At 45.2% G+C, this 25,503-nt stretch overlaps 1 protein-coding gene across 1 annotated transcript in view; it reads right to left on the minus strand.

The window, feature by feature from the left end:
- The window catches only part of NOP53 (NOP53 ribosome biogenesis factor), a 37,867-nt gene extending 35,272 nt beyond the window's left edge, over nucleotides 1-2,595 (minus strand). The window contains exon 1 of the mRNA XM_089684233.1: nucleotides 2,384-2,595. Within this exon, the coding sequence (XP_089540359.1) occupies nucleotides 2,384-2,577 (194 nt within the window). The 5' untranslated portion in view covers nucleotides 2,578-2,595. The remainder of the gene's footprint in view (nucleotides 1-2,383) is intronic.
- Nucleotides 2,596-25,503: the final 22,908 nt, after the last annotated feature.

Raw genomic sequence — 25,503 nt, forward strand, 5'->3', positions numbered from 1 at the left:
TCCTGAACCTGCACACGTCAAACCACCCCTAATCCTGAACCTGCACACGTCAAACCACCCCTAATCCTGAACCTGCACACGTCAAACCACCCCTAATCCTGAACCTGCACACGTCAAACCACCCCTAATCCTGAACCTGCACACGTCAAACCACCCCTAATCCTGAACCTGCACACGTCAAACCACCCCTAATCCTGAACCTGCACACGTCAAACCACCCCTAATCCTGAACCTGCACACGTCAAACCACCCTTAATCCTGAACCTGCACACGTCAAACCACCCCTAATCCTGAACCTGCACACGTCAGACCACCCCTAATCCTGCACTTGCACACCTGAAATCACCCCAATTCCTGCACCAACACACTTCAAATTATCTCCAAATCCTGCACCATCACAGCACCACAATTCCTGCACCTTCACACCTCAGATCACCTCAATTCCTGCACCATTAAATTTCAGATCAACCTCAATTCCTGAACTCAGAACACAACACTTCCTGGACCTTCACATCTCAGATCACTCCAATTCCTGCACCTTCATACCACAGTTCATCCCCAATTCCTGCACCTTCACACTGCTCCAATACCCGCATTTTACACCTCCCGAATTCCTGCACCTTCTACACCTCAGATCACCCCAACTCCTGCACCTTCACATCTCGGGTCACTCCAATTCCTGCACCTTCACACCTCCGAATTCTTGCACCTTCACACCTCAGATCACCCCAACTCCTGCACCTTCATGCCTCAATTAATTCTCAATTCCTGCACCTTCACACCTCCCGAATTCCCGCACCTTCACATCTCAGATCACTTAAAATCCTGCACCTTTACTGTAAAGATCACTCCGATTTCTGCACCTTGACGCCTCAGATCGGCCCCAGGCCCCGCACCTCGACGCCTCAGATCGGCCCCAGTTCCCGCACCTCGACGCCTCAAATCAGCAGCATACCTTAGGTCTGGCTGAGCACCAGCTAATGTTAGCTAAATGAAGGGCAAGCCAAATGGGGTGGGCGGCAAATCGCTAGCGGGGCTTCCTCCTGTACAGCCCGCAGCAAGCACCGATCAGCCCGCTTTCCCGATGTGCAGGGTGTCCCAGGCTGCCTTCACGTGCCATCATTAATACAACTGCATGCCACGTCTAGCACGTGTGAGGGGGGATGCCGACCCCGGCTCTAATTGTTATTTTTAAAATGCCGCCAGCAAACACCAGGTGAGCGAATATGTATGTTTAATGAATTCTCTTTTTGTAGGTATTTATCTCACCATTTTAACAAATGTGCGGTATTTACATCACATTGGATATTTTACTTTAACTCATAATATATGCAAATGATTCACGTGACTGTGTTATCGTATGCGGTAACCTTTAGGCTACGTTCACACTAGCGTTGTGTGCAGGCAGCAGAGAGGCGTTTGGGAAGCGTTTTTACCACTTCCCAAACGCCTCTGCCAATTCTGCACATTACAGCACATGGTGCTGTTCTAACGGGAGCGTTCGTGTTGCGTCAAAACAGACGCCTCTGGTCGAGTCAGGAGGCGTTGAAGCCTCCTATTCTCGTCTATGGTGCCACTCTGCAAAAGCCCGGCGTTTGCGGTGCGGTTGCAACACGGTTGGGGAGCGGTAACACCACTCAAACTGTATTATAGGCGTTTGTGGGGCGTTATTAACGCTCCGCAAATGCCTAGCAAACTCCGCTAAACCGCGCATGCGGCATTTGCGGAGCATTTGCCGAGCGTTAAGAAACGCTCCGCAAACACCGGACCAACGCTTGCCAAACGCTATAGGGGCGTTTGGCAAGCGTTGGTAAAACAGCCAAGTGTGAACGAGCCCTTAGTGAACTGTACCCTGTGTCCCCTGTTGGGAATAGTCACCCTCACCATTTGTCCCCAAGACCAGAAAGTGAGAGGAAATCTAAAATTTTAGAGTTGTCACAACAGCAGTAGGAAAGGGAAAACCTTCCAATGGGAACACGTGTCTAATAGTTGCCATAAACACTACAACCTGATTGTACAATCTGATTTCCCATAACTATGTACAGTACTAGGAGGACACATCTATACAACCCAATCCATTTGTATCCAATCACACAGACCACTGCATAGATGTTCATGGGTCGAAAGAAGATTGTACAATCAGGTTATATAATGTATGTCCACTTTAAGAGATTTCCTCTAACTTCCGGCTACATCTCTGGGACAGGAAAGTTTCCCCAATTGAACACAAACACCAGAAAAGAGGTTCACTCCTCCCTACTCCATCCAAAGCAGATAATGTTTAGTCTGTAGGAGCACTTTACAAGTAGAAGGCCCCCCCAAGGTGAGGGGGGAGGCTAGGACACTGAACCCCAGGACAGACTCCCCTCCACCAGGCTCTCACCCCGCAGTCCTCTCCTGCAGCCGCACGTCTTCCAGGAAGTCCTCCACATCCCGGACATCGCTGTGCCGCTTCCAGCTCTTCTTCTTATTACGGTTCACCCGCTTCCTCTTCTCCGCTTCCTTCCGCCCGCATTTGGACAGCGCGCTGAACCCCAAGAAGTCTCCCTCCACGCGGGGACCACTGGTGGCCGCCATGCTGGAGTTAAAGGATGCTAAGACGTCAGCACGGGAAGGACGTCACTTCGGTGGCGTATGAAGCCAGGCAGCGGCCATCTTTGTAAAGGGCAGAGTGTGGTAACGCTGTGAGGTGATGCTACAGGAGGCAGAACGTCGTGGAAAGGTGTAAGGGCTGGCGTTAGGAGTTCTCACTGCTTTACAAAAACGTAGGAGCTCAGTTTTTTGTGTTTGGTGAGATATAATGATATCAACGTACCGCCAAACTATACACGGGTATGTTGTGAGGGAGCATGTGTACGAGAGGAAATCTAACTTGGGTATGTAAATCTGAGGAAATATCCCAAAGTGAAGGGGAATCTGCCATTGTGGGTTTGTGCACTGTATGTGAGGGAATCTCCCAACGTGGGTGGGTAAATCTGAGGAAACCTCCCAACGTGAGGGGAAATCTCACAGCTGTAGGTAAATCTGAGGACATCTTCCAATGTGAGGGACATCTCCCAATATGGGTATGTGTATAAAAGGAAATCTCCCAACTTGGGTATGAATATCTGAGGAAATCTTCCAACATGAGGGATCATCTCCCAATATGGGTATGTGTATGAGAGGAAATCTCCCAACGTGGGTGGGTAAATCTGAGGAAGCCTCCCAAAGTAAGGGAAAATTTCCCAACTTTAGGTAAATCTGAGGAAATCTTCCAATGTGAGGTGTCATCTCCCAATATGGGTATGTGTATGAGAGGAAATCTCCCAAAGTGAGGGGAAATCTCCCAACTTGGGTATGGATATCTGAGGAAATCTCCCAACGTGAGGGGAAATCCAATATGGGTATGTGTATGAGAGGAAATCTCCCAACATGGGTGGGTAAATCTGAGGAAACCTTCCAAAGTAAGAGGACATTTCCCAATATGGGTATGTGTATGAGAGGAAATCTCCCAAAGTGAGGGGAAATTTGCCAATTTCCCAACTTTGGTATGGATATCTGAGGAAACCTTCCAATGTGAGGGATCATCTCCCAATATGGTTATGTGTATGAAAGAAACTCTCCATACTTGGGTATGAATATCTGAGGAAATCTCCCAGAGTGAGGGGAAATCTGCCACTGTTGATTTGTGCACTGTATGTGAGGAAATCTCCCAATGTGGGTGGGTAAATTTGAGGAAACCTCCCAAAGTAAGAGGAAATTTCCCAACTTTAGGTAAATCTGAGGAAATCTTTTGATGTGAGGGGACGTCTCCCAATATGGGTATGTGTATGAGAGGAAATCTCCCAAAGTGAGGGAAAATCTCCCAACTTGGGTGTGGTATCTGAGAAAATCTCCCAACTTGGGTATGCATATCTGAGGAAATCTCCCAAAGTAAGGGGAAATCTCCCAACCTGTGTATGTAAATGTGGGGAAATATCCCACAGTGAGAAGAAATATCCTAACTTGGGTAGGCAGATCTGAGGAAATATCCCAAAGTGAGTGAAAAATCTCCAGATATGTGTATGTGAGGATATCTCCCAACCTGGGTATGCAACTGAGGAAATCTCCAAGTTTGGTATGTATATGTGAGGAAATCTCCCAAAGTGAGGGGAAATCTCCCAACGTGAGGGGAAATCTCCCAACTTGGGTATGGTATCTGAGGAAATCTCCCAACTTGGGTATAAATATCTGAGGAAATCTCCCAAAGTGAGGGGAAAACTCTCAACTTCAGGTAAATCTGAGGAAATCTCCCAATGTCAGGGGACAACTCCCAATATGTGTATGAGAAGAAATCTCCCAAAGTGAGGGGAAATCTCCCAACTATGATAGGTAAATGTGAGGAAATCTATCAGAGAGAGGGGAAATCTCCCAACTTGTGTATGTAAATGTGGGGAAATATCCCACAGTGAGAAGAAATATCCTAACTTGGGTAGGCAGATCTGAGGAAATATCCCAAAGTGAGTGAAAAATCTCCAGATATGTGTATGTGAGGATATCTCCCAACCTGGGTATGCAACTGAGGAAATCTCCAAGTTTGGTATGTATATGTGAGGAAATCTCCCAAAATGGGGAAAAATCTCCCAGCTTGGGTAGGTACAGTAAATATAAAAAGTCTACACACCCCCGTTAAAATGTCAGGTTTCTGTGATGCAAAAAAAATTAGACAAAGATAAATCATTTCAGAACGTTTTCCACCTTTAATGTAACCTATAAACTGTACAACTCAGTTGAACAACAAACTGAAATCTTTTAGGTGGAGGGAAGTAAAAATAAAAAACTAAAATAATTTGGTTGCCTAAGTGTGCACACCCTTAAACTAAGTCTTTTTGGGTATGAGTCTATCAGCATGGCACATCTCGACTTGGCAATATTTGCCCATGCTTCCTTGCAAATTCACTCTGTCAATTTGCGAGGGGATCTCCTGTGCACAGCCCTCTGCAGATCACTTCACAGATTGTCGATCAGATTCAGGTCTGGGCTCTGGCTGGGCCATTCCAAAACTTTAATCTTCTGGTGAAGCCATTCCTTTCTTGATTTGGATGTTGTTTGGATATGAAGAATACGGGAGATTGTTGTCACATGTACCATACAGCCAGTACTTTCCAGTTATTCCTGCATCTCCTTTAATGTTGCTGTAGGCCTCTTGGCAGCCTCCCAGACCAGTTTTCTTCTCGTCTTTTCATCAATTTTGGAGGGATGTCCAGTTCTTGGTAATGTCACTGTTGTGCCATATTTTCCCCACTTGATGATGACTGTCTTCACTGTCTTCCATGGTATATCTAATGCCTTGGAAAATCTTTTGTACCCTTTTCCTGACTGATACCTTTTAGGGCCAGTTCACACTTTCAGCTGCGTTTTTTCTGCATCCAAAATGCACAAAAAGTAGGTTATATGGTTGTCATGTTTCACATGACTGTCATATGCCTTTAAGTGTTCTTTGTATTTTGTCTCTGCTCCTTTCTTTCCTCTGGTTTAGTTCATGCTGTATAGATAGCCCACCCCTGTTCCCAGTAATGCATTTCAGCTTCTAGCCACATGTCTTATGGAAGCAGATCACATTATGATCTTTTGACCTATCAGATGTTCATTGTTGTAAGATTCTCTCAGTTTATGGAATAAACTTCACAAGATCTACAAGGTGTCATCCGATTGAGTCACTGCCTGTGTTATTCAACTAAGATTGGAGTTATCGCTATCTCATCACAACTGTAAGTTACAGAGATCACACTTTCAATGCTTAAACTGGAGAGACAGAACAGTCAAAAGATCATTGAAATGTCTTCATAGGATCCTTGCTAGCTTTGGATACACAGTGAGAAGTTATATGGACACAGCCATCTCTACACAAGCCTGTACATGTCTGCAAGTATATCTCAGCATAACACTCATAAGTGTCAGGACAGATTATTGATGTGAATGTCTTACAACTGCAATTTTATACACTGCATCTGTATGCATTAGCACATGGCTTGTCTGTTTAATCTTGTAAGAAAGTGAAAGAAAACTTTTCTGCAACCATTGCCTAGGAAACCTGAGCTCACCCACAAAAAAAATGATACATTTCTCTGTAAACCTTCTATCAACCCCTCTCCTTGCTAACATGATGTTTTAGGAAAGTCATATACAGTCTGGGGAAAATAATACACAACCACAATTAGAGCTTCATCCAGAGCAGGACTTATACAAAAGAGAAAAACGCTTAACAAAGCCAACCTGGAAAGTGCAAGAGAATCTTAATGCTGACAAGGAAGAATTGCTGTCTAATATTAATGACTTATGGTCCAATACTGTTAAATGCATGCCTGCTCTCTCCCAACAATCTCATGCGCCAATACAACTAGAGGGCGCTACTCAGCAATTGAATATTGCTTATGAGAATTATCAAAGACTGTGTGTTAAATATATTGCTCTCTTAAAGCGGTACAACACTCAAAGGTCATTGGAAGAATTAATGGGTTTTGCAGAGCTCAGTCTTGAAAGAGACAATTTAGTGGTGTGAACAAAGACAAAGGCAGAACTAAGAATAACAAAGCTCCATGAATCCAGATCTTATCGCTCTGCGTCTACTAGATGCTCCTCAAGATCTTTCAAATCCATATTATCAAGGTCTTCTACACTCAGTCAACAACTAATAAAAGCCCATGCTGATGCTGAAGCTTCTAAAATTCACGCAGCTCTCGCCCAAAGGAAAGCAGAAATGGAGGCTCAGGCCGCAGAAATGAAGGCTCAGGCCGCAGAAATGGAGGCTCAGGCCGCACATAAGAAAGCAGAAATGATGGCTCAGGCTGCAGAAATGGAGGCTCAGGCCGCAGAAATGGAGGCTTATGCCGCACATCAGAAAGCAGAGAAAGAAGCTGAAGCCACACGCCAAAAGGCAGAAATTTAAGTTTTGGAAAAACAATGTGAGCATGCCACAGCCATGCAAGATTAAGGGTCTTAGAACAAACCGCTAGTGAAAATGAAAGAAACAACAATTCCAGACACTCAGTTGTATCTTATGTCTCAGATTCTTCACACACCTCTCCAGAACTCCCTGTCACAGCAGCCAAAGTACTCAAAGTCTCTTCTCTGCACCTACTGCACCTCAAGACGATTTGCCCTTATATCCTCCAATACATCAGACTGCAGCATCTTAGCTAGCCGCAGACACTGGTATGTATTTAATAGACCGTCCACCCTACTTTGGCACCAACAGAGTACCTCCTAGCAAACTCACTACTCTACAGACTAACATGCCAATGGACTTTAAGCCAGTTCCAGCATTGAATGCCTTAGTAGCAACATATGTTCCCAAGTCACTCCACGTAAGTCCACCAACCGTCACAGCCAACTCTGTCCCACCTGCAGTCATGCACCCAAAATCTGAAAACATGGACATGTCACAGATTTGCTAAATACATGCTCTGCAGAGAGCTTGTAAAGACAGGCCTCACCAAGTTTGATGACAAGCCTGAAAATTACAGAGACTGGAAATCCACTTTTTAGGCCACAATGAGTGACCTAGACATCAATGCCACAGAGGAATTAGATCTACTCATCAGATGGCTAGGTCCCCAGTCTACTGAATGCATCAAGAGGCTGAAAGCAGTTCATATTGACAGCCCTGCTGCAGGCCTTAATGCTGCTTGGGGCAGACTTGAATATACCTTTGGCAGCCCAGAGGCCATCGAAGATGCTTTATTCAAAAGGTTGCAAAGCTTCCCAAGGATTTCTGCTAACGACAATTTAAAGTTTCAAGAACTCAGAGATGTTCTATTAGAGCTTCAACTTGCTAAGGTTGACATCAACTTACCTGCGCTCAGTTACCTTGACACTTCTCATGGCATCAAATCTATTGTTCTCAAGCTACCATATGAAATTCAAGAAAGATGGGCAGCGCTTGGATCAAAGTATAATGAAAAACATAGAGTTGCCTTTCTTCCTTTTTCCTACTTCTGCGAGTTCATCAAAAGAATTGCAGACACTAAGAATGACCCAAGTTTCTCATATTGGGACTGTAACCTTCTCAGTACACTCTCTCCAAGACCTACAAACACACATATGTCACACAGAGACCATAGAGGTCCACCGTTAGTGAAAAGGACTAATGTTCTACCTGCACCTTCTACAGTTCTTGAAAAGACTGATCAAAACAAGAAACTTGAGGACCCAAATCGCCAGTGTCCAATACATAACAAACCACATCCACTTAAGAAATGTATCAGCTTCAGAAAGAAAACCCTCCAAGTACGTAAGGAACTTTTGAATAAATTTGGGGTCTGCTACAAATGCTGTGCCTCCACAGAACACTTTGTAAAAGGACTGTAAAGCGATCATCAAATGTATAGAGTGTGACAGTGATGACCATGTGCAAGCTCTTCATCAATATTCCCACAACGCTACTACGCTCACAAACAATCTTCCTGAGGCAAAGCAAGGTGGGGAGTGCCCAAATCAAGCAGCACCTACCACCCCAGTGTTCTCTAAATGTACAGTGGTCTGTGGAGAAGGATTCTGCAACAAATCCTGTGCAAAGATATGCTTGGTCCGTGTATACCCCAAAGGTCAACCTCAAAAGGCCATAAGACTGTATACTATTCTGGATGATCAGAGTAACAGATCTCTTGCAAGAACACAGTTTTTTCAATTGTTGAACATAACTGGAGATACTCTGCCTTATACTCTAAGCACTTGTGCTGGCACTACAGAAGTCTTAGGAGAGCCAGTGGTCTTGTAGTTACTCCTCTGAATGACAATGTGGAAATATCTTTGCCCGCTATTACTGAGTGTAACCAAATTCCAAATACCAAAGAGGAGATCCCTACTCCTGAAGCTGCTTTACACCATTCTCACTTAAAGCACGTAGCCAACCAAATACCAGCTCTTGATGAAAGTGCCGATATCCTGCTGTTACTTGGTCGAGACATCCTAAGAGTGCACAAAGTTCGTCATCAAATCAACAGTCCACACAATGCACCATATGCTCAGTGTCTGGATCTAGGATGGGTCATCATAGGCAATGTCTGCCTAGACAAGGACAGGAGGTCCTACTCAGTCTCTTCCTCTAAAACACATGTCCTGTTGAATGGACGAACAACTTGTTCTGCACAACGACCACATAAATATATCGTGAAAGAAAGAATGTTTGAAAAAGGTGCACAACGGCCCATCATACAAGACAATAAGAAAGCTCTTAATGGGATGACAACATCAGCAACACAGTGTTCTTGGTAACCACTAAAGACAATAAGTTGGTAGCTACCATAGAAGACAAAGAATTCTTGAAAACCACAAGTAAAGAGTTCTACCAAGATGATTCCAACAGTTGGGTAGCACCTCTACCATTTTGTACCCCAAGAAAGAGACTACCAAACAACAGGGCACACGCAGAATCACTGTTTGTTTCTTTAAATCGCAGTTTGAACCAGAAGCCTGAGATTAAAAAACACTTTGTGGACTTTATGCAGAAGGTGTTTGAGAGAGATCATGCTGAGCCTGCACCTCCTCTTACGGAAGGAGAAGAATGTTGGTACCTACCATGCTTTGGTGTCTACCATCCTCGCAAGCCTGATCAGATTAGGGTGGTTTTTGACTCAAGTGCTCGTCATGAAGGTGTCTCCCTCAATGACAATCTTCTCACTGTGCCTAATCTGAACAACAATCTTATAGGAGTATTACTTCGCTTCAGACAAGAGCCAATTGCTGTTATGACTGACATTCAGAAGATGTTCCACTGTTTCATCGTCCATGAAGACTACAGAAACTTCCTCAGGTTCTGATAGTACCTCAATAATGATGTCAACGATGAAGTCATAGACTATCGAATAAAGGTACATGTTTTTGGTAACAGTCCTTCTCCTGCAGTAGCAATCTATGGACTGAGGAAAACGGCTCAAGAGGGTGAGAAAGAATTTGGATCTGATGCAAGACAGTTCGTCGAAAGGAATTTCTATGTAGACGACGGACTCAAAACTCTGCCCAATGAAGAAGCTATTGACCTTCTTACTAGAACCCAGAACATGCTTGGCACTGCAAACATTCGACTTCACAAAATCATCTCTAACAGTGACAAGGTCATGATAGCCTTTCCTTCTGATGACCATGCTGTCAGTGTGAAGAAATTCCAACTAGGATCTGACCTTTCTGTTACACAACGCAGTCTTGGATTGCTTTGGAATGTTAAATAAGACACATTCACATTTCAAGCATCAGCTTGTGACAAGCCCTTCACAAAGCGAGGAGTTTTGTCTACAGTGAACAGCATTTATGATCCCTTAGGTTTCAGTACACCTCTCACCATTCAGGGTAAGATAGTGCTGAGACAACTTACTTCTGAAAGCTCAGACTGGGATACCCACTTACCCAAGGAGAAACAACAAAGGTGGGAACCCTGGAAAGAGTCTCTAAAAGCATTAGAACAACTCCAGATACCACAATCTTACACCCAAGCATCCACAAAGAATGCCACCAGAAGAGAGATTCATGTCCTCTCCAATGCATCCAGCGAAGCCATTGCTGCAGTGGCTTATCTTCGAGCTATGGATCCCAGAGGTGAAGTGGGTGTAGGATTTATCATGGGCAAGACCAAGCTCACACCAAAACCTGCACATACTATTCCAAGGCTCGAACTTTGTGCAGCTGTGTTAGCTGTGGAAATTGCTGAGCTTACAGAACTTGAAACAAATGTTGAAATAGACTCCTTTGACTTTTATACAGATAGCAAAATAGTGCTAGGATATATACACAATCGAACAAGACAGTTCTACGTGTATGTCGGCAACAGAGTGGAACGCATAAGGAAGTTCTCTACGCCTGAACAATGGCACTATGTTCCCACTAGCCTCAACCCTGCTGACCACGGCAGTTGTGCAATACCTACTACTGCATTTCTGGACACATCTTTGCTATATCCACCATGAAAGAAGGTTCTGCACACCTTTACTTCAGGCCTATAAAGGAACTAGTACTTCTTTTGCCCAAAGAGGAAGACAAGTCATCAACTTGATTTAAAGGGAGGTAAGAAGGAATGGATGCATGGTGCTGCCTTCCCCTCTGAATATGGATTTCCATGTCTCAGCCTGGACTTTCAAGACCAACATCTGCAAGTATTATGCAAAATGTTTGCATTGTTTTCCTTTGTTCTTCCTTTCCTTCTTGTTTTTCAGATGTTCCTGGAAAGAATCTTCATGACTTATTTTGGACTTGGACTAAAGTTTGTTATAATAGAAATCATAGATTTCGACGGGCAGTGTCATGTTTCACATGACTGCCATATGCCTTTAAGTGTTCTTTGTATTTTGTCTCTGCTCCTCTTTTTCCTCTGGTTTGTTCATGCTGTATAGATAGCCCACTCCTTTTCCCAGTAATACATTTCAGCTTCTAGCCTCATGTCTAATGGAAGCAAATCACATTGTGATCTTTTGACCCATCAGATGTTCATTGTTGTAAGATTCTCTCAGTTTATGAAATAAACTTCACAAGATCTACAAGGTGTCATCCGATTGAGTCACTGCCTGTGTTATTCAACTAAGATTGGAGTTTTCGCTATCTCATCACAACTGTAATTTACAGAGATCACACTGTCAATGGTTAGATTGGAGAGACAGAACAATGGTTGTCAATGTCATAGTTCACACCAGTGCGTTCAGGATGCAGAAAAAAAGTAGAACATGCTGCATTTTTTCTGCACAGAACTGTACTGAAACACGGTAAAACGCACCGGAATGCACATGTCCCTATTCAACTTGAAGAAAAGAAGAGGGGAAAAATTAACTGTAATGCATAAAAATGCACTGGAACGTGTAAAAAATGCAACGGAACACGTCAAAAATGAGCATATGCAAAAACACATCCAGAACACATCTGGACTGAGTTTCTATAGTATGAACCGGCCCTTAACAATGAGATCCCTCTGAAGCTTTGGAATCTCTCTGTGGACCATGGCTTTTGCTGTAGGATGCAACTAAAAATGTCAGGAAATACCTACTGGAGCAGCTGAACTTTATTTGGGGTTAATCAGTGACACTTTAAATGATGGCAGGTGTGTACTGACTCCTATTTAACATGATTTTGAATGTGATTGCTTAACTCTGAACACAGCTACATCCCCAGTTATAAGAGGGTGTGTACACTTATGCAATCACATTATTTTAGTTTTCAGTTTGTTTTTCATTTGAGTTGTACAGTTTATAGGTTACATTAAAGGTGGAAAAAGTTCTGAAATTATTTATCTTTGTCTCATTTGTGTACATCACAGAAACCTGACATTTTAACGGGTGTGTAGACTTTTTATATCCATTGTACATGTGTCAGGAAGTGCTGACTTGCATCTTGATGCATGTGTTGAGATTTTTAGGCACTTCCATTGATTTCAATGGTAAAGGCATCAAGCATAAATGCAAAGGTGTCGGTCTGTCCAAAGGTTGGACTCACATCACATTCGTAACTTATCATTTATCTCACATTGCCACGTGTTAAAGGCACTTGACTTGATGATTAATGATTTATGTAAAGATCAAAACTAACTACCCCTCTAAATAACAAAATATGAAAAAAAGGCGCCAAGCACCAAATGCAAATCTCATATACCTCCGCAAAATCAAAAATACATTTAAATCGATGTGCAGTGCTATAAGGTGTACTAATTAATATATCAAAAACAAAAAAAAAATAGTGTTATATTAATGCATAAAATACCCATATAAATTTCATATATTCCGAACTAAAAAAATCATGTGCTAAATTCATATAATGAAATAAAATCCAAATCAACCATATCAAGTGTTATGATTGAGTTTACATAAAGTCTTTGAAAAACACAAATTCAATCCTTGTAAACAGTGCCACCTTCTGTGCTTGATCCTTCTGCATACAGTGATCAAGCCCCCACCTGCTGTACACTCACCTTATAAATCTGACTTCTCATCACTGCTTGGTCCAATGCAGCATTTTGTCCCTTCTTGGACACTGATGATGCAGACTGTTGTTTCAGACCAATGGACACACTCCGCTCCACTCCTCCAAAGCCACTCCATCTCATAAAAACTACAATAGTGCTTTATCCTTAACAGCTTTTAATCCAATCAAATCACCATTACCATTCCGCTCACTTTTTTCTGGTGCCAGATTGCACCTATGATATACAATGGATATAAAAAGTCTACACACCCTTGTTAAAATGTCAGGTTTCTGTAATGTAAAAAAATGAGACAAAGATTAATAATTTCAGAAGTTTTTCCACCTTTAATGTGGCCTATAAATTGTACAACTCCAACTGAAAAACAAACTGAAATCTTTTATGGGGGAGGAGTAAACATAAAAACTAAAATAATGTGGTTGCATAAGTGTGCACACCCTCTTATATCTGGGGATGTAGCTGTGTTAAGAATTAAGCAATCTGTCAGGGAGCGAGGAGCCAGACACACAAGGAGGTGCAATTAAAGGTATGTTTATTATACAAAAACAAGACAGAGTCTATGCAAGTCCAACAGCAACAGCGGATGACTTGGTAGAACAGTAGCCAAGAAGGATGGTCGCCAGAGCTGGGGTCAGAAGCCAGGAAGGATGGTCGCCAGAGCTGGGGTCAGAAGCCAGGAAGGATGGTCACCAGAGCCGCGGTCAGAAGTCAGGAAGGAGTCTTTCCAAAGCCGAGTCGGTATCCAGGAGAGCAATGAGAAACTAAACAGGAGCTTGCTGCTGTGCAACAGACAGGACACGAATGCAATGGACAGCTACAAACAGCAGACTTATATGTGATAAGCCGCCACCTCCTGGGGGAGGAGCCGCAGGGGGCTGAAAGCATAAAGGATCCCACAATGCTTTGCAGACACCTAAGATGGATGCTAGCACATGGAGCAGCACAAGCCCTGAGGAAAGGTAGGACCTTGACAGTACCTCCTCTTCAAGGACCCCTCCCCCTCCGCGGCTCGATATAAGGCTTCTGGGGAAAGCGGGCATGAAAAGCGCGGAGGAGGGCAGGAGCATGAACATCCGCGGAAGGAACCCAGGAACGCTCCTCGGGACCATAACCACACCAATGCACCAGGAACTGCACCCGACCACGAACCAACCAAGAGTCCAGAATGCAGCTCACCTCATACTCCTCATGACCGTCAACCCGGATAGGATGAGGCGGAGAGGCAGTAAAGCGATTACAGACCAGAGGCTTCAACAGGGATACGTGGAAGACATTGGAGATACGCATCCCAGGAGGAAGAGCAAGGGCATAGGCAACCAGGTTCACCCTGCGGAGGATGCGGAAAGGACCAACAAAACGGGGAGCCAGTTTAGGTGCGGGCACCCGAAGATTGAGGTTTACGAGTGGAGAACCACACCCAATCTCCGACCTGGTATGAAGAAGCAGGCAACCATCTACGATCAGCCTGGAGCTTCTGGCGCTGAGCTGAGTCCTTCAAGGACCTCTGGATCTGCCCCCACAAGGAACGCAGGGCAGCAAGATGGTTATCCACAGCCGGAATGTCCTGTGGTGAGAACAACTCGGGCAATACAGCGGGTTGGAACCCATAGTTGGCCATGAAGGGAGACATCCCGGAGGAGGAGTTGACAGCAAACTCTGCCCATGGCAGGAGATCAACCCAATTGTCTTGATGGTCTGAGATATAGCAGCGAAGGAATTGTTCCAGGGCCTGGTTGGAACGCTCCGCAGCCCCATTGGACTGCGGGTGGTAGGCCGAAGAGAAGGAGAGCTTGATACCCAACTGGGAGCAGAAGGCGCGCCAGAACCTGGACACAAACTGGCTCCCACGGTCCAAGACAATCACCTTAGTTAACCCATGCAAGTGAAAGATCTCCCTGGCAAAAACCATAGCCAGTTCTTGCGCAGTCGGCAATTTCTTCAACGGGACACAATGGCACATCTTGGAGAAACGATCAATGACCATAAGAATGACCGTATGGCCTCGAGACGCAGGGAGGTCTACAATAAAATCCATGCCCAGGTGTGACCAGGGACGCTCCCCATTGGGAATGGGTTGCAGAAGGCCCAATGGAAGATGCCGAGGAGATTTATTCTGGGCACAGACAGAACATGCCGCTACATATGAGGCGATGTCCGAATGGAGAGATGGCCACCAGAATAAACGAGAAACGACCCAGGACAACTGGTTCCTCCCTGGATGACCGGCAGTCTTGGAATTATGGTAGGTACGCAGCAAGCGGGTGCGCAATCCCTCAAGTACGAAACATCTACCAGCCGGTCTCTCAGACGGAGCATCAGTTTGAGCCGCCAAAATCTGCTCCCCAAGGGGAGAAGTCAGGCTGGTACGAATGGCAGCCAGGATCTGATCCGGAGGTATGACCGAGGTCGGCTCAGAGTCCTCCCTAGACAGCTCAGAGTATTGCCGCGACAAGTCATCAGCCCTGACATTCTTGGAGCCAGGCAAATAGGAGACCACATAGTTAAAACGCGACAAGAACAGAGCCCATCTGGCCTGACGGGGCGTCAGCCTCTTAGCTTCCGAGAGATACGTCAGGTTCTTGTGGTCAGTGAGAATGAGGACTGGAACCGCAGAACCCTTGAGCAGGTGCCTCCATTCTCTGAGAGCCTGAATAATGGCCAACAACTCCGTCTCCAATCTGGTAGTTGCATTCTGCGGAGGAAAGTTTCCTGGAGTAGAACCCACAGGCAAGTAGGGGTCCATCGGGCGACCGACGTTGAGACAGGAGGGTGCCTACTCCCGTCTCAGATGCATCAACCTCGAGGACAACCCAGGATTGGGATGAGACAGTATCGGAGCTGAAGCGAAGGCGGATTTCAGAGCTTCAAAAGCTAAGATGGCCTCGGATGACCACTCGTGGGGATTACTGCCCCTCATTGGTCAGATCTGAGAGAGGCTTGGCCAGCGTGGAGAAGTTCCTGATAAACTTCCGATAATAGTTGGCGAATCCCAAAAAGCGCTGAATGGACCGCAGACCACTGGGACGGGGCCACTGCAGAACCGCCGAAACCTTCTGAGGGTCCATGGAAAATCCCACAGTGGAAATGATGTAGCCCAAAAAGGCAACCTGGGATCGGTGAAATTCACACTTCTCGAGCTTACAGAAAAGCTTGTTCTCACATAACCGTTGCAGCACCCGCTTAACATCCTGGATATGAGACTCCATAGACGCAGAGTAAACCAGGATGTCGTCCAAGTAAACCACCACGCACTGCTGCAACAAGTCACAAAAAACATCATTAACGAACTCCTGAAAGACCGCGTGCGCGTTACACAACCTGAAGGGCATAACCAGGGATTCATAGTGGCCGGTTCTGTTGTTGAATGTGGTCTTCCACTCGTTGCCCTCCTTGATCCATACGAGGTTGTACGCAGCCCTAAGGTCGAGTTTAGTAAAGACCGTTGCTCCCTTGAGGCGGTCAAACAACTCGGTAATCAACAGAATTGGGTAAGCATTCTTAATCGTGATTCGATTGAGACCCCTAAAATCAATGCAAGGCCTCAATTCACCGCCCTTCTTTTTCACGAAGAAAAAGCCAGCTCCTGCTAGAGAAGTAGACTTGCGAATGTGCCCCCGGGATAGCGCATCCGCAACGTACTCCTCCATGGCCTGATTCTCCGCAACCGAAAGTGGATACACCCTGCCACGCGGAGGAGTGGCACCGGGTTGTAAGGTTATGGCACAATTGTATGGATGATGAGGAGGCAGAGCACCGGCGCGCACCTTGTTAAACACGTCCAGGTACTCCCCATAGTCAGTAGGCAACACAGAGTCCAAGGAGGCACATAACACCTTAACCGGCCCCACACTGTGGAGACCACGAGAGAATCTCGGCCGAGCGCCAATCAAAGGTCGGATTGTGCTTCTGAAGCCAGGGATATCCCAAAACCACGGAGTAGTGCGGGGAAGAAATTACCTGGAAACAGGCCAACTCCCTGTGAACAGCCCCAATAGCTACTTCAACCGGCAGGGTCTCGTGGGTAACCTGCGGCGGTTGCAGGGGCCTGCCATCTATCGCCTCGAGGACCAATGGAGTAACTCAAGCCTGCAGAGGAATGGAGTACTGGGCAGCAAACGAACTGTCCATAAACAACCCCCCAGCACCAGAGTCTACCAACACCTGGGCCATCACCGAGCCTTCCGCCCAAGAGAGGACAACGGTGATTAGCAGTTTTTCTTTGCGGGAAACCGGGGATGAGGAAACTCTACCCAAGATCTCAAGATCTACCCCTGACAGGATCTCAGGTGTGAGCGTTTCCCGGACGGACCGGACAGGACTGCCGAAAATGCCCACCAAGACCACAGTACAGGCAGCTACCCTCCCGATGCCGAGAGGCCCGCTCCCCTTCGGAAAGGCAAGCAAACCCCAGCTGCATGGGCTCACCGCCAGACAAGCCATCCCCAGGAGGCGTGGGAGGAGAAGGAGGAACGGGTGGGACAGAAAACGTAGGCGCCAATCGGTTAGGACGCCTCCGCAGACGCTCCTTAAGTGAAGGCCTCTCCCTGAGCCTGGTGTCAATCAGGATTACGAAGGAAATGAGTGCTTCAAGCTCCACAGGCAGTTCTTTGGCTGCAATCTCGTCCTTCAACGCATCTGAGAGACCATGAGAGAAAGCAGCCACCAGAGCCTCATTGTTCCAACCCACCTCTGCCGCCAGGGTACGAAATTCTATGGCGTACTCGGAAACGGTTTGTGAACCCTGATGCATGGACATGAGCAGCTTAGCAGCAGAGGCGGAGTGAGCAGGCACATCAAATACCGTATGGAAGGAGGCAACAAAACCGGCAAACTCGTGAATCACAGGGTTATCGTTCTCCCATAAGGGATTTGTCGAGGCCAAGGCCTTGTCCGAGAGCAGCGAGATTAGGAAGCCCACCTTTGACCTCTCTGTAGGAAAAGCGTGGGGTATCAATTCAAAATATATGCCCACTTGGTTAAGGAAACCCCGACACTGACTCGGCTGACCCCCAAAGCGCTTTGGAAGGGGGGCTGAACCAGTCATACCTCTGGGCACCACAAGTGCGGCAGCAGATGCGGAGGTAGGCGCAACAACCGGAGCAACAGCGGGAGCGACCAGAGGAGTGACAACCGGCCTAATAGCACCAGGAGTAAGGTGCGCTGTGCGTGCAAGCAGCGTCTGCAACGCCTGAGCGAACTGATCCAACAAGAGATCCTGCTGATTAAGTCTGGCAACCAACATAGGGAGCGAGGGCGTACCTGAACCGTCAGGATTCATGGCATTCGTGTAGTGTCAGGGAGCGAGGAGCCAGACACACAAGGAGGTGCAATTAAAGGTAGGTTTATTATACAAAAACAAGACAAAGTCTATGCACGTCCAACAGCAACAGCGGATGACTTGGTAGAACAGTAGCCAGGAAGGATGGTCGCCAGAGCTGGGGTTAGAAGCCAGGAAGGATGATCGCCAGAGCCGGGGTCAGAAGACGGGAAGGATGGTTGCCAGAACCGGGGTCAGAAGCCAGGAAAGATGGTTGCCAGAGCCGGGGTCAGAAGCCAGGAAGGATGGTTGCCAGAGCCGGGGTCAGAAGCCAGGAAGGAGTCTTGCTGAAGCCGAGTCGGTATCCAGGAGAGCAATGAGAAACTAAACAGGAGCTTGCTGCTGTGCAACAGACAGGACATGAATGCAATGGACAGCTACAAACAGCAGACTTATATGTGATAAGCCACCTCCTCCTGGGGGAGGAGCCACAGGGAACTGAAAGCATAAAGGATCCCACAATGCTTTGCAGACACCTAAAATGGATGCCAGCACATGGAGCAGCACAAGCCCTGAGGAAAGGTAGGACCTTGACACAATCACATTCGAAATCATGTTAAATAGGAGTCAGTACACACCTGCCATCATTTAAAGTGCATCTGATTAACCCCAAATAAAGTTCAGCTGTTCTAGTAGGTCTTTCCTGACATTTTCTTAGTCACATCCTACAGCAAAAGACATGGTCCACAGAGAGTTTCCAAAGCATCAGAGGGATCTCATTGTTAAAAGGTATCAGTCAGGAAAAGGGTACAAAAGAATTTCCATGGCATTAGATATACCATGGAACACAGAGAAGACAGTCATCATCAAGTGGAGAAAATATGGCGCAACAGTGACATTAGCAAAAACTGGACGTCCTTCCAAAATTGATGAAAAGACAAGAATAAAACTGGTCTGGGAGGCTGCCAATAGGCCTACAGCAACATTTAAAGGAGCTGCAGGAATATCTGGCAAGTATTGGCTGTGTGGTACATGTAACAACAATCTCCCGTATCCTTCATATGTCTGGGCTGTGGGGTAGAGTGGCAAGACGGAAGACTTTTCTTACGAAGAAAAACATCCAAGCCCGGCTACATTTTGCAAAAACACATCTGAAGTCTCCCAAACGCATGTGGAAAAATGTGCTATGGTCTGATGAAACCAAGATTGAACTTTTTGGCCATAATTCCAAAAGATGTCAATGGTTATGTATCAGAGAGAAGAGGGGAGAGACTCCAATGGTCCCACACCACTGACACTGCCAGATGGAGATCACTACTCAAGGAACCCCTAGCAACCCTCGAGTGACTACAAGGGTGCTACAGAACTCCAGTTGAGAACACCTAGGTTACCTTATAGCTAAAACCAAAATGTATTTTTCCTTTTTGATCCTCACCATTCTATTCTAAAAAAAAAAAAAAAGCGCAGCCATCCCGATCAGTGTGCTTACAGTGAAGCACACCCGCCCCCTAGTAAAATACTCATACACACAGTTAACCCTTTGATCGCCCCTCACATTAACCCCTTCCTGTCCAGTGCCATTAGTACAGTGTCAGTGCTGTTTTTTTAGCACTGATCACTGTATCGGTGTCACTGGGGATGTCAGTGACACCAAGTTAGTTTCCCCCCCCCCCCCCAGTATCAGAATGAACGCCGCAGTCCTGCATTCCCTCTAAAAGTCACTGATCGCTGCCATAACTAGTAGGGGAAAAAAAAATCCCAGTATCTATATGACCATTTGTAAATTCTATGACGTTCACGTAGACCAATTAATTAACACGTATTGGGATTTTTTTTTCAGCAAAGACATGTCGCAGAATACATTTTGACCTAAATTTATGACAAAATTTGATTTTTTTACATTTTATACTGGACATGTTTAATAGCAAAAAGTCCAAAATATAGTTTTTTTTTCTCAAAGTTGTCAGTCTTTTGTTGCTTATAGTGCAAAAAATAAAAACTGCACAGGCGATCAAATACCACCAAAAAAAAAGCTCAATTTGTGGGGAAAAAGGGAAATTTCATGTGGGTGCAGCGTTTCATAACCACGCAATTGCCAGTTAAAGTAACAAAACATCATAAAGCAAAAAATGGCCTGGTCAGGAAGGGGGGTAAATCCTCTGGAGGGCAATAGTTAAGGACCTGCGTCAATGGGTTCATATGGGTTACTGCAGTTTGTACTCTGTTCTCTCTATGGTAGTCTTTCTAGAGTAATAGAACAGTTGAGTAGCATTGAGAATAAAATGTGACTTAATGCTTTCTCTCGCTTGCTATAAATAGTTTGTTAATTTTTCTCACACATGATAGGGCATGCCTACAGATTACTCCTTCAGAACTAAATTCCTTTGCAATTCAGATCTGCCCTCCAAGCCCAAATTTCTTTACGGTCCTAGTTACACCCACATCTGTACTTTGTGCCAATTATACCATTTTCAGGACTTGACAGTAGAGGGCACTTCTATATTATTAATTCAGGTTTGCAGAAAGGGAACTCCCTGTCTTATCTCTCTTCCTATATGGGGGATGTTTGATGGATTCTCTCTCAGGATTCCCTCCTCTAGATGATAGATGGTTCAGGGTGGTGATGGAGATTTTATTATCGTTTTCCTTCTGCTGGTTATTCTCTTCTGTCATTACGTTTGCTTCACAGGGAATATTTTCTATCAGACTGAATCTGTTAAATCAGCAAAGCAGTGCAAGCTCTTACCTGATTGCAAGGGACAGTTGAAATGTGAAACAATGTTTTCATAGTGTTTGCTTTGAGCATAAGAGTTTAGAACCAGAAACACCTAATTGTTCATTATGATATCTCCCACACTCTAGCAGTAAATGTGTATTGGAAGTTCTGTGAGTGACTTTTACAAAATGGTTTATTCTTATGGAATTAAAACTGCTGTGCACAGCTTGGTTTTCTCTTATTCAACCTGCGGGCTGAACAAAAGAAAATTAGTCAATTCCCCCATCCATGCAACAGCATGGATGGAGGAATCTCTACTGCCAACTATTATATTCATATTGTTGCAGCACCTGTGGAATAGTTTAATGCACTAGGATACACCTACAATGCAAAGGTGTAAACTACTCTAAAGGTGGGAATACACGATTAGAAAATTGACCGATCGGTCATCCGACGACTGAGAGGCGTTCGTTCGTTGGTGGAAATCGTGGCCCACATTAACCAATCTAAAAAAATCGTTTGTCAGGCAATACGTAGTGTTGAAGTCTTCCATACAAGTAGAAGTGATGCAGTGTGCGTGTGACCTTGTAGCCACGCCCTTCCGGCCAGAACGAGCGATATACACAACAATTAACAGCAATGAGTATAATATAGTTTATTATATTAACTATATACATAAATAGTGATACATAAAATATAATCTGCAGAATTCTGGTTTCATTATCTCATTAGGCCAATCTACTTTTAACATTTGGATTTTTCATTCGTGTTTACGAAGATTCCTTGGACATAAACATCCGGATCATCTTCTGTTTCCGCTCATGCGTGATAGCGCTTGATAGATTTTTTTCGTATGACCGTCATATCACCACATAAGAAATCGGTCATTAGTTTTCAAAACAACAACATTTTTCACTATGGTTCAACCGGAATTTTTTCATTCACAATATCGTTATTGGTTAAAACATCCTGCTCATCAACGAAGAGAAAATCGTTCAACCAGTGATTCCGCGAAATTTTACATACAATTTTCTTATTGTGTGTGTGGGGCATTAGATACAAGATGACAGTCACCTGATTTGGCATGACTATAATCCCATGTCTGAACACTACCTCGGTGGGTGGACAGTCAATTTGCCAGATTAAAAAAACCTGCTCAGTCACTATAGTGCACTGCTAAAATAAGTGACACCAGCAGAATGTTACAGCGCCTCTATTCTCTAATCCTAATTCCCATCCTAATTGATTTGAACTAGAACCTTCAGGAGAGATTTAAACAACTTTGCTGAATGTTCTTGTTGATGAAACGCTCGGGCTTTGTAGGAGCTGAAGAGCAGTCGGGCCGTGCTTTGCAATGTCATGGGTACCCTTTGGCAGGGCTTTTGGTTGTAGATGTTTAGAAATGCTGACAGGCTTACTGTAAAGCTCTAGGCAAGTATAAAAGACACAACTTAATGCAGTTCTGTATTTATTAATGCATCATTTCTTATAGTTTTTTTAAATGCAGTGTAAGCACTGGAATTTGACCTGGTGTCAGCCTCTTGCCATCCCCTGTACACCAGAGCACAGACTGGAAGAGGGAGAAGCATCACAAGGAGCCATTCAGTTGTGCTTCAGTTGTTTTGTGCTCACAATGGACATGCTGATAGGAGAGAGAGCAGACTGAGAGAGAAATGAGCACATAAATCTGCTGCTTCTCCTTTCACTGTCCAATCACATGGGGAGGGACAAAAATGTTTTTTAACTGTAACATAAAAAAAGGTCCCCTAGTTCTACTGGGAATTGGTTAGACAGAAATATATACTCTTCAGCAGATACAACATCTTCTATATATTTATTTCTGATTCAATTATTTTTTATTAGAGTGTACATGTTAACAAAAATGGAACACATAGTAAAGTACAATAAAGTTAAAACGGAAATCAGGGATACAGAATAATAATTAAAACAAAAGGGGGGGGGGGACAAGGGCATTCTACTGCAGGCATCAAGAGTAATAGATAACAGTAGGGCAGCCAGGGCCACCAGGGTCAGACAGAGCTCTGTGGACACATCAAGGCGTTACTCCTCTGCAGTGCTTGCATATTTATCAGGGTAGGCGCATGGATGTCTGCAGACGCGGGGCTCCTGCCGGCTCCATTCACGGCCGGTCAGCGGGTGCGCATGCGCAGTCGTGCGCAGGTGCACATGCTTGTTGGCACTTTGGCGCCAGGTGGGCTATTTACACTAAGATGGGACTCTGCTTCAATGCCATTTGGTCTTTACCCTGTGCTCCTGTGTATCCTGCTATCTGTTTTGCCTTGCTGATCCAACCTGTCAATTGAGCTCGCTAGAACGCCGCCTGCCTCGACCTCTGCCTTTCCACCGACTATTTTCTGCCTGCCAATTCTGTCTGATCTTGCCCGCTTGTTGCTGAACTGAACCGCCTGACCTTGCCTACGCTGATCCTGCTTCCTACCGGCTACCCTGCCTGACTACCCTGCACCTCTGCCAGTGTGCCATCCTGCAGCTGCTCCTGCATTTCCTGACGCACATCAATCCACGGAATTCCCATCAGGCACTCGTGCACCTCTGTGCTCCGGCGCTCCCTGTCACCTTATCAGGGCCCCTGAGCCAGAGCCGCAAGGGAGGCCCTCCTCTACATCCCAGGTTCCACCATCAGGTACGTGACAATATTAGAACGGGGCACCTGCAGGATTACCCTCCGGCATTACAACATGGGGTAGGGGGGGCCTGTCTGGGGGAAAAGTGGAAGGGGTCAGTAGAGAGGGAAAAGAAGGGGAGTAGGTGAGAAGAAAAGAGGGAGTAGTAGGGAACAGTATAGGGTGGAATAAGAGAGGAGGATGGTACCTCGGAGAGTCCCTGCAACAGTGAGAGAAAGGAAAAAATGTAATATAATCATAGTTGCAGTGTTCTCAAATCAGATTGGCAATGATTTATCCATGGAGACCAGATCTTCAAGAACTTGTCCTGCTTATTTTCCAGTATGGCTGTCAATTTTTCATTGACCACGAAGCCAGTCAGGCAATGTTCGACTTTCTGGAAGCTGAGGAAGGGTGACTTCCAAGAGTATGCAATGCTTACTTTGCCTAGTAGCAATAAACAAGAATGTGATCAATTTAGCGTGTTTTTTACGAACTGCTTATATGTTTTTAAGCAATAGCACCTCAACTGGGTCTTGTTGCAAGTTATAGTGGAGAAGCATGTCTATCAAGGAATACACCCTGATGCAGAGCCTGCGCACTCTCAGGCAGGTCCATCAGATGTGGGCCATTGTGCCCACATGTCCACACAACTGAAAGCAGAGAGGTAAGTAGCCAAGTACAAATTTAGAGATACGGGCCGGTGTAAGATACCAGCGTATAAGTACTTTTTTATGAGATGAGTTTTCTAGTGCAATTACAATACTCGAGCAGGTGGCTGTGGACTCCCACATAGCCTTCCAGTGTTCTTCTGAAATAGCTACTCTCTCTCCCAGTTCATCATGTAAATTGTTTTTTGGATGGATGTGAAAGAATTGAGGCTGGAATTTAAGAGTGAGATAAGGCCTAGGGAGTGTGTATCTGCGGGTCATTTACTCTCAAACCACGTGAGTGTGAAGAGGGTGGGTTTGTTTAAGAGGAAGGAGTGGACAAAATGTCTGAGTTGGATGTAATGAAATATTTCCCCTGATGGCGCCTCATGTGTGTTGTGAAAATAGTCAAAGGATTGATACCTTTAGAATCTAGCAGAGAACAGAGGTTGGTAACTCCTTTTTGGGTCCACCAAGAAAATCTGTTGGGGGCTTCAAAGCCAGGAGGGAACAGAGGGCAGTTTGTCAGGCTCAACAATGGAAGATAAGGAGATAGCAGGCCACCAGAGTATTTGACTGAGTCCCAAACCTTAAGAGAATGGGTCAAGGAAGGAGTTAGAGAAGGTAGGTGTATATATTTATTTCATCTTTGTATTTAGCTGTTTGACTGTAGTTCAGCTTTAAGGTTGAAGTCCAAGTAGGGATGTTATTGCATAGGTTCACTGGTTCAGCTTTGATCACTGTAAGTAAGCATATGCCATACCACTGTGGAAGGGGAGAATCACTATAGTAGTTGTTGCTACTACAGTGATCACCACTGTCTTCTGAGTCCCATATTGAATGGCTGCAGTCCTGCATAGTGAACACAGGTAGTCTCTCAATCTTCATAGACCCCATTCACAGAACACCTTGAATTTGTCTCAGTGAATGCAAGTCGTTCTCTGATTGGTTCAGTCAGAGACCTCTTTGCATTCGTAGAAAAAAATGCAAGGCATTCTGTGAATGTTGCCCGTGCCAAGGGAGTGACCCCCTGTGGTCACTATGCTGCAGGGCAGTCCCTCGACATGGTACCTGGAAGACAGTGCAATCACTGTAGTAGCAGTGACTACTACAGTTATTCTCAGCTTCCACAGCAGTTCCACAGGTATGGCATATGCATAAATACAATGCTTCAAGCTGAACCACTGTAACAATGTAATAAAATCCTTACCTGGAGTTCAGCTTTAATGAGATCATGTCAGAATGGAAAACATGAGCTGCCATTGATGATCTTTTAAGATGAATGCTTTAAGGTGGTTGTAAACCCTCACATATACACAGTG

Source organism: Staurois parvus, unplaced genomic scaffold (assembly GCF_062004578.1).
Source record: "Staurois parvus isolate SC_StPar_1 unplaced genomic scaffold, SC_StPar_1.0 ptg000340l, whole genome shotgun sequence".
NCBI lineage: Eukaryota > Metazoa > Chordata > Amphibia > Anura > Ranidae > Staurois > Staurois parvus.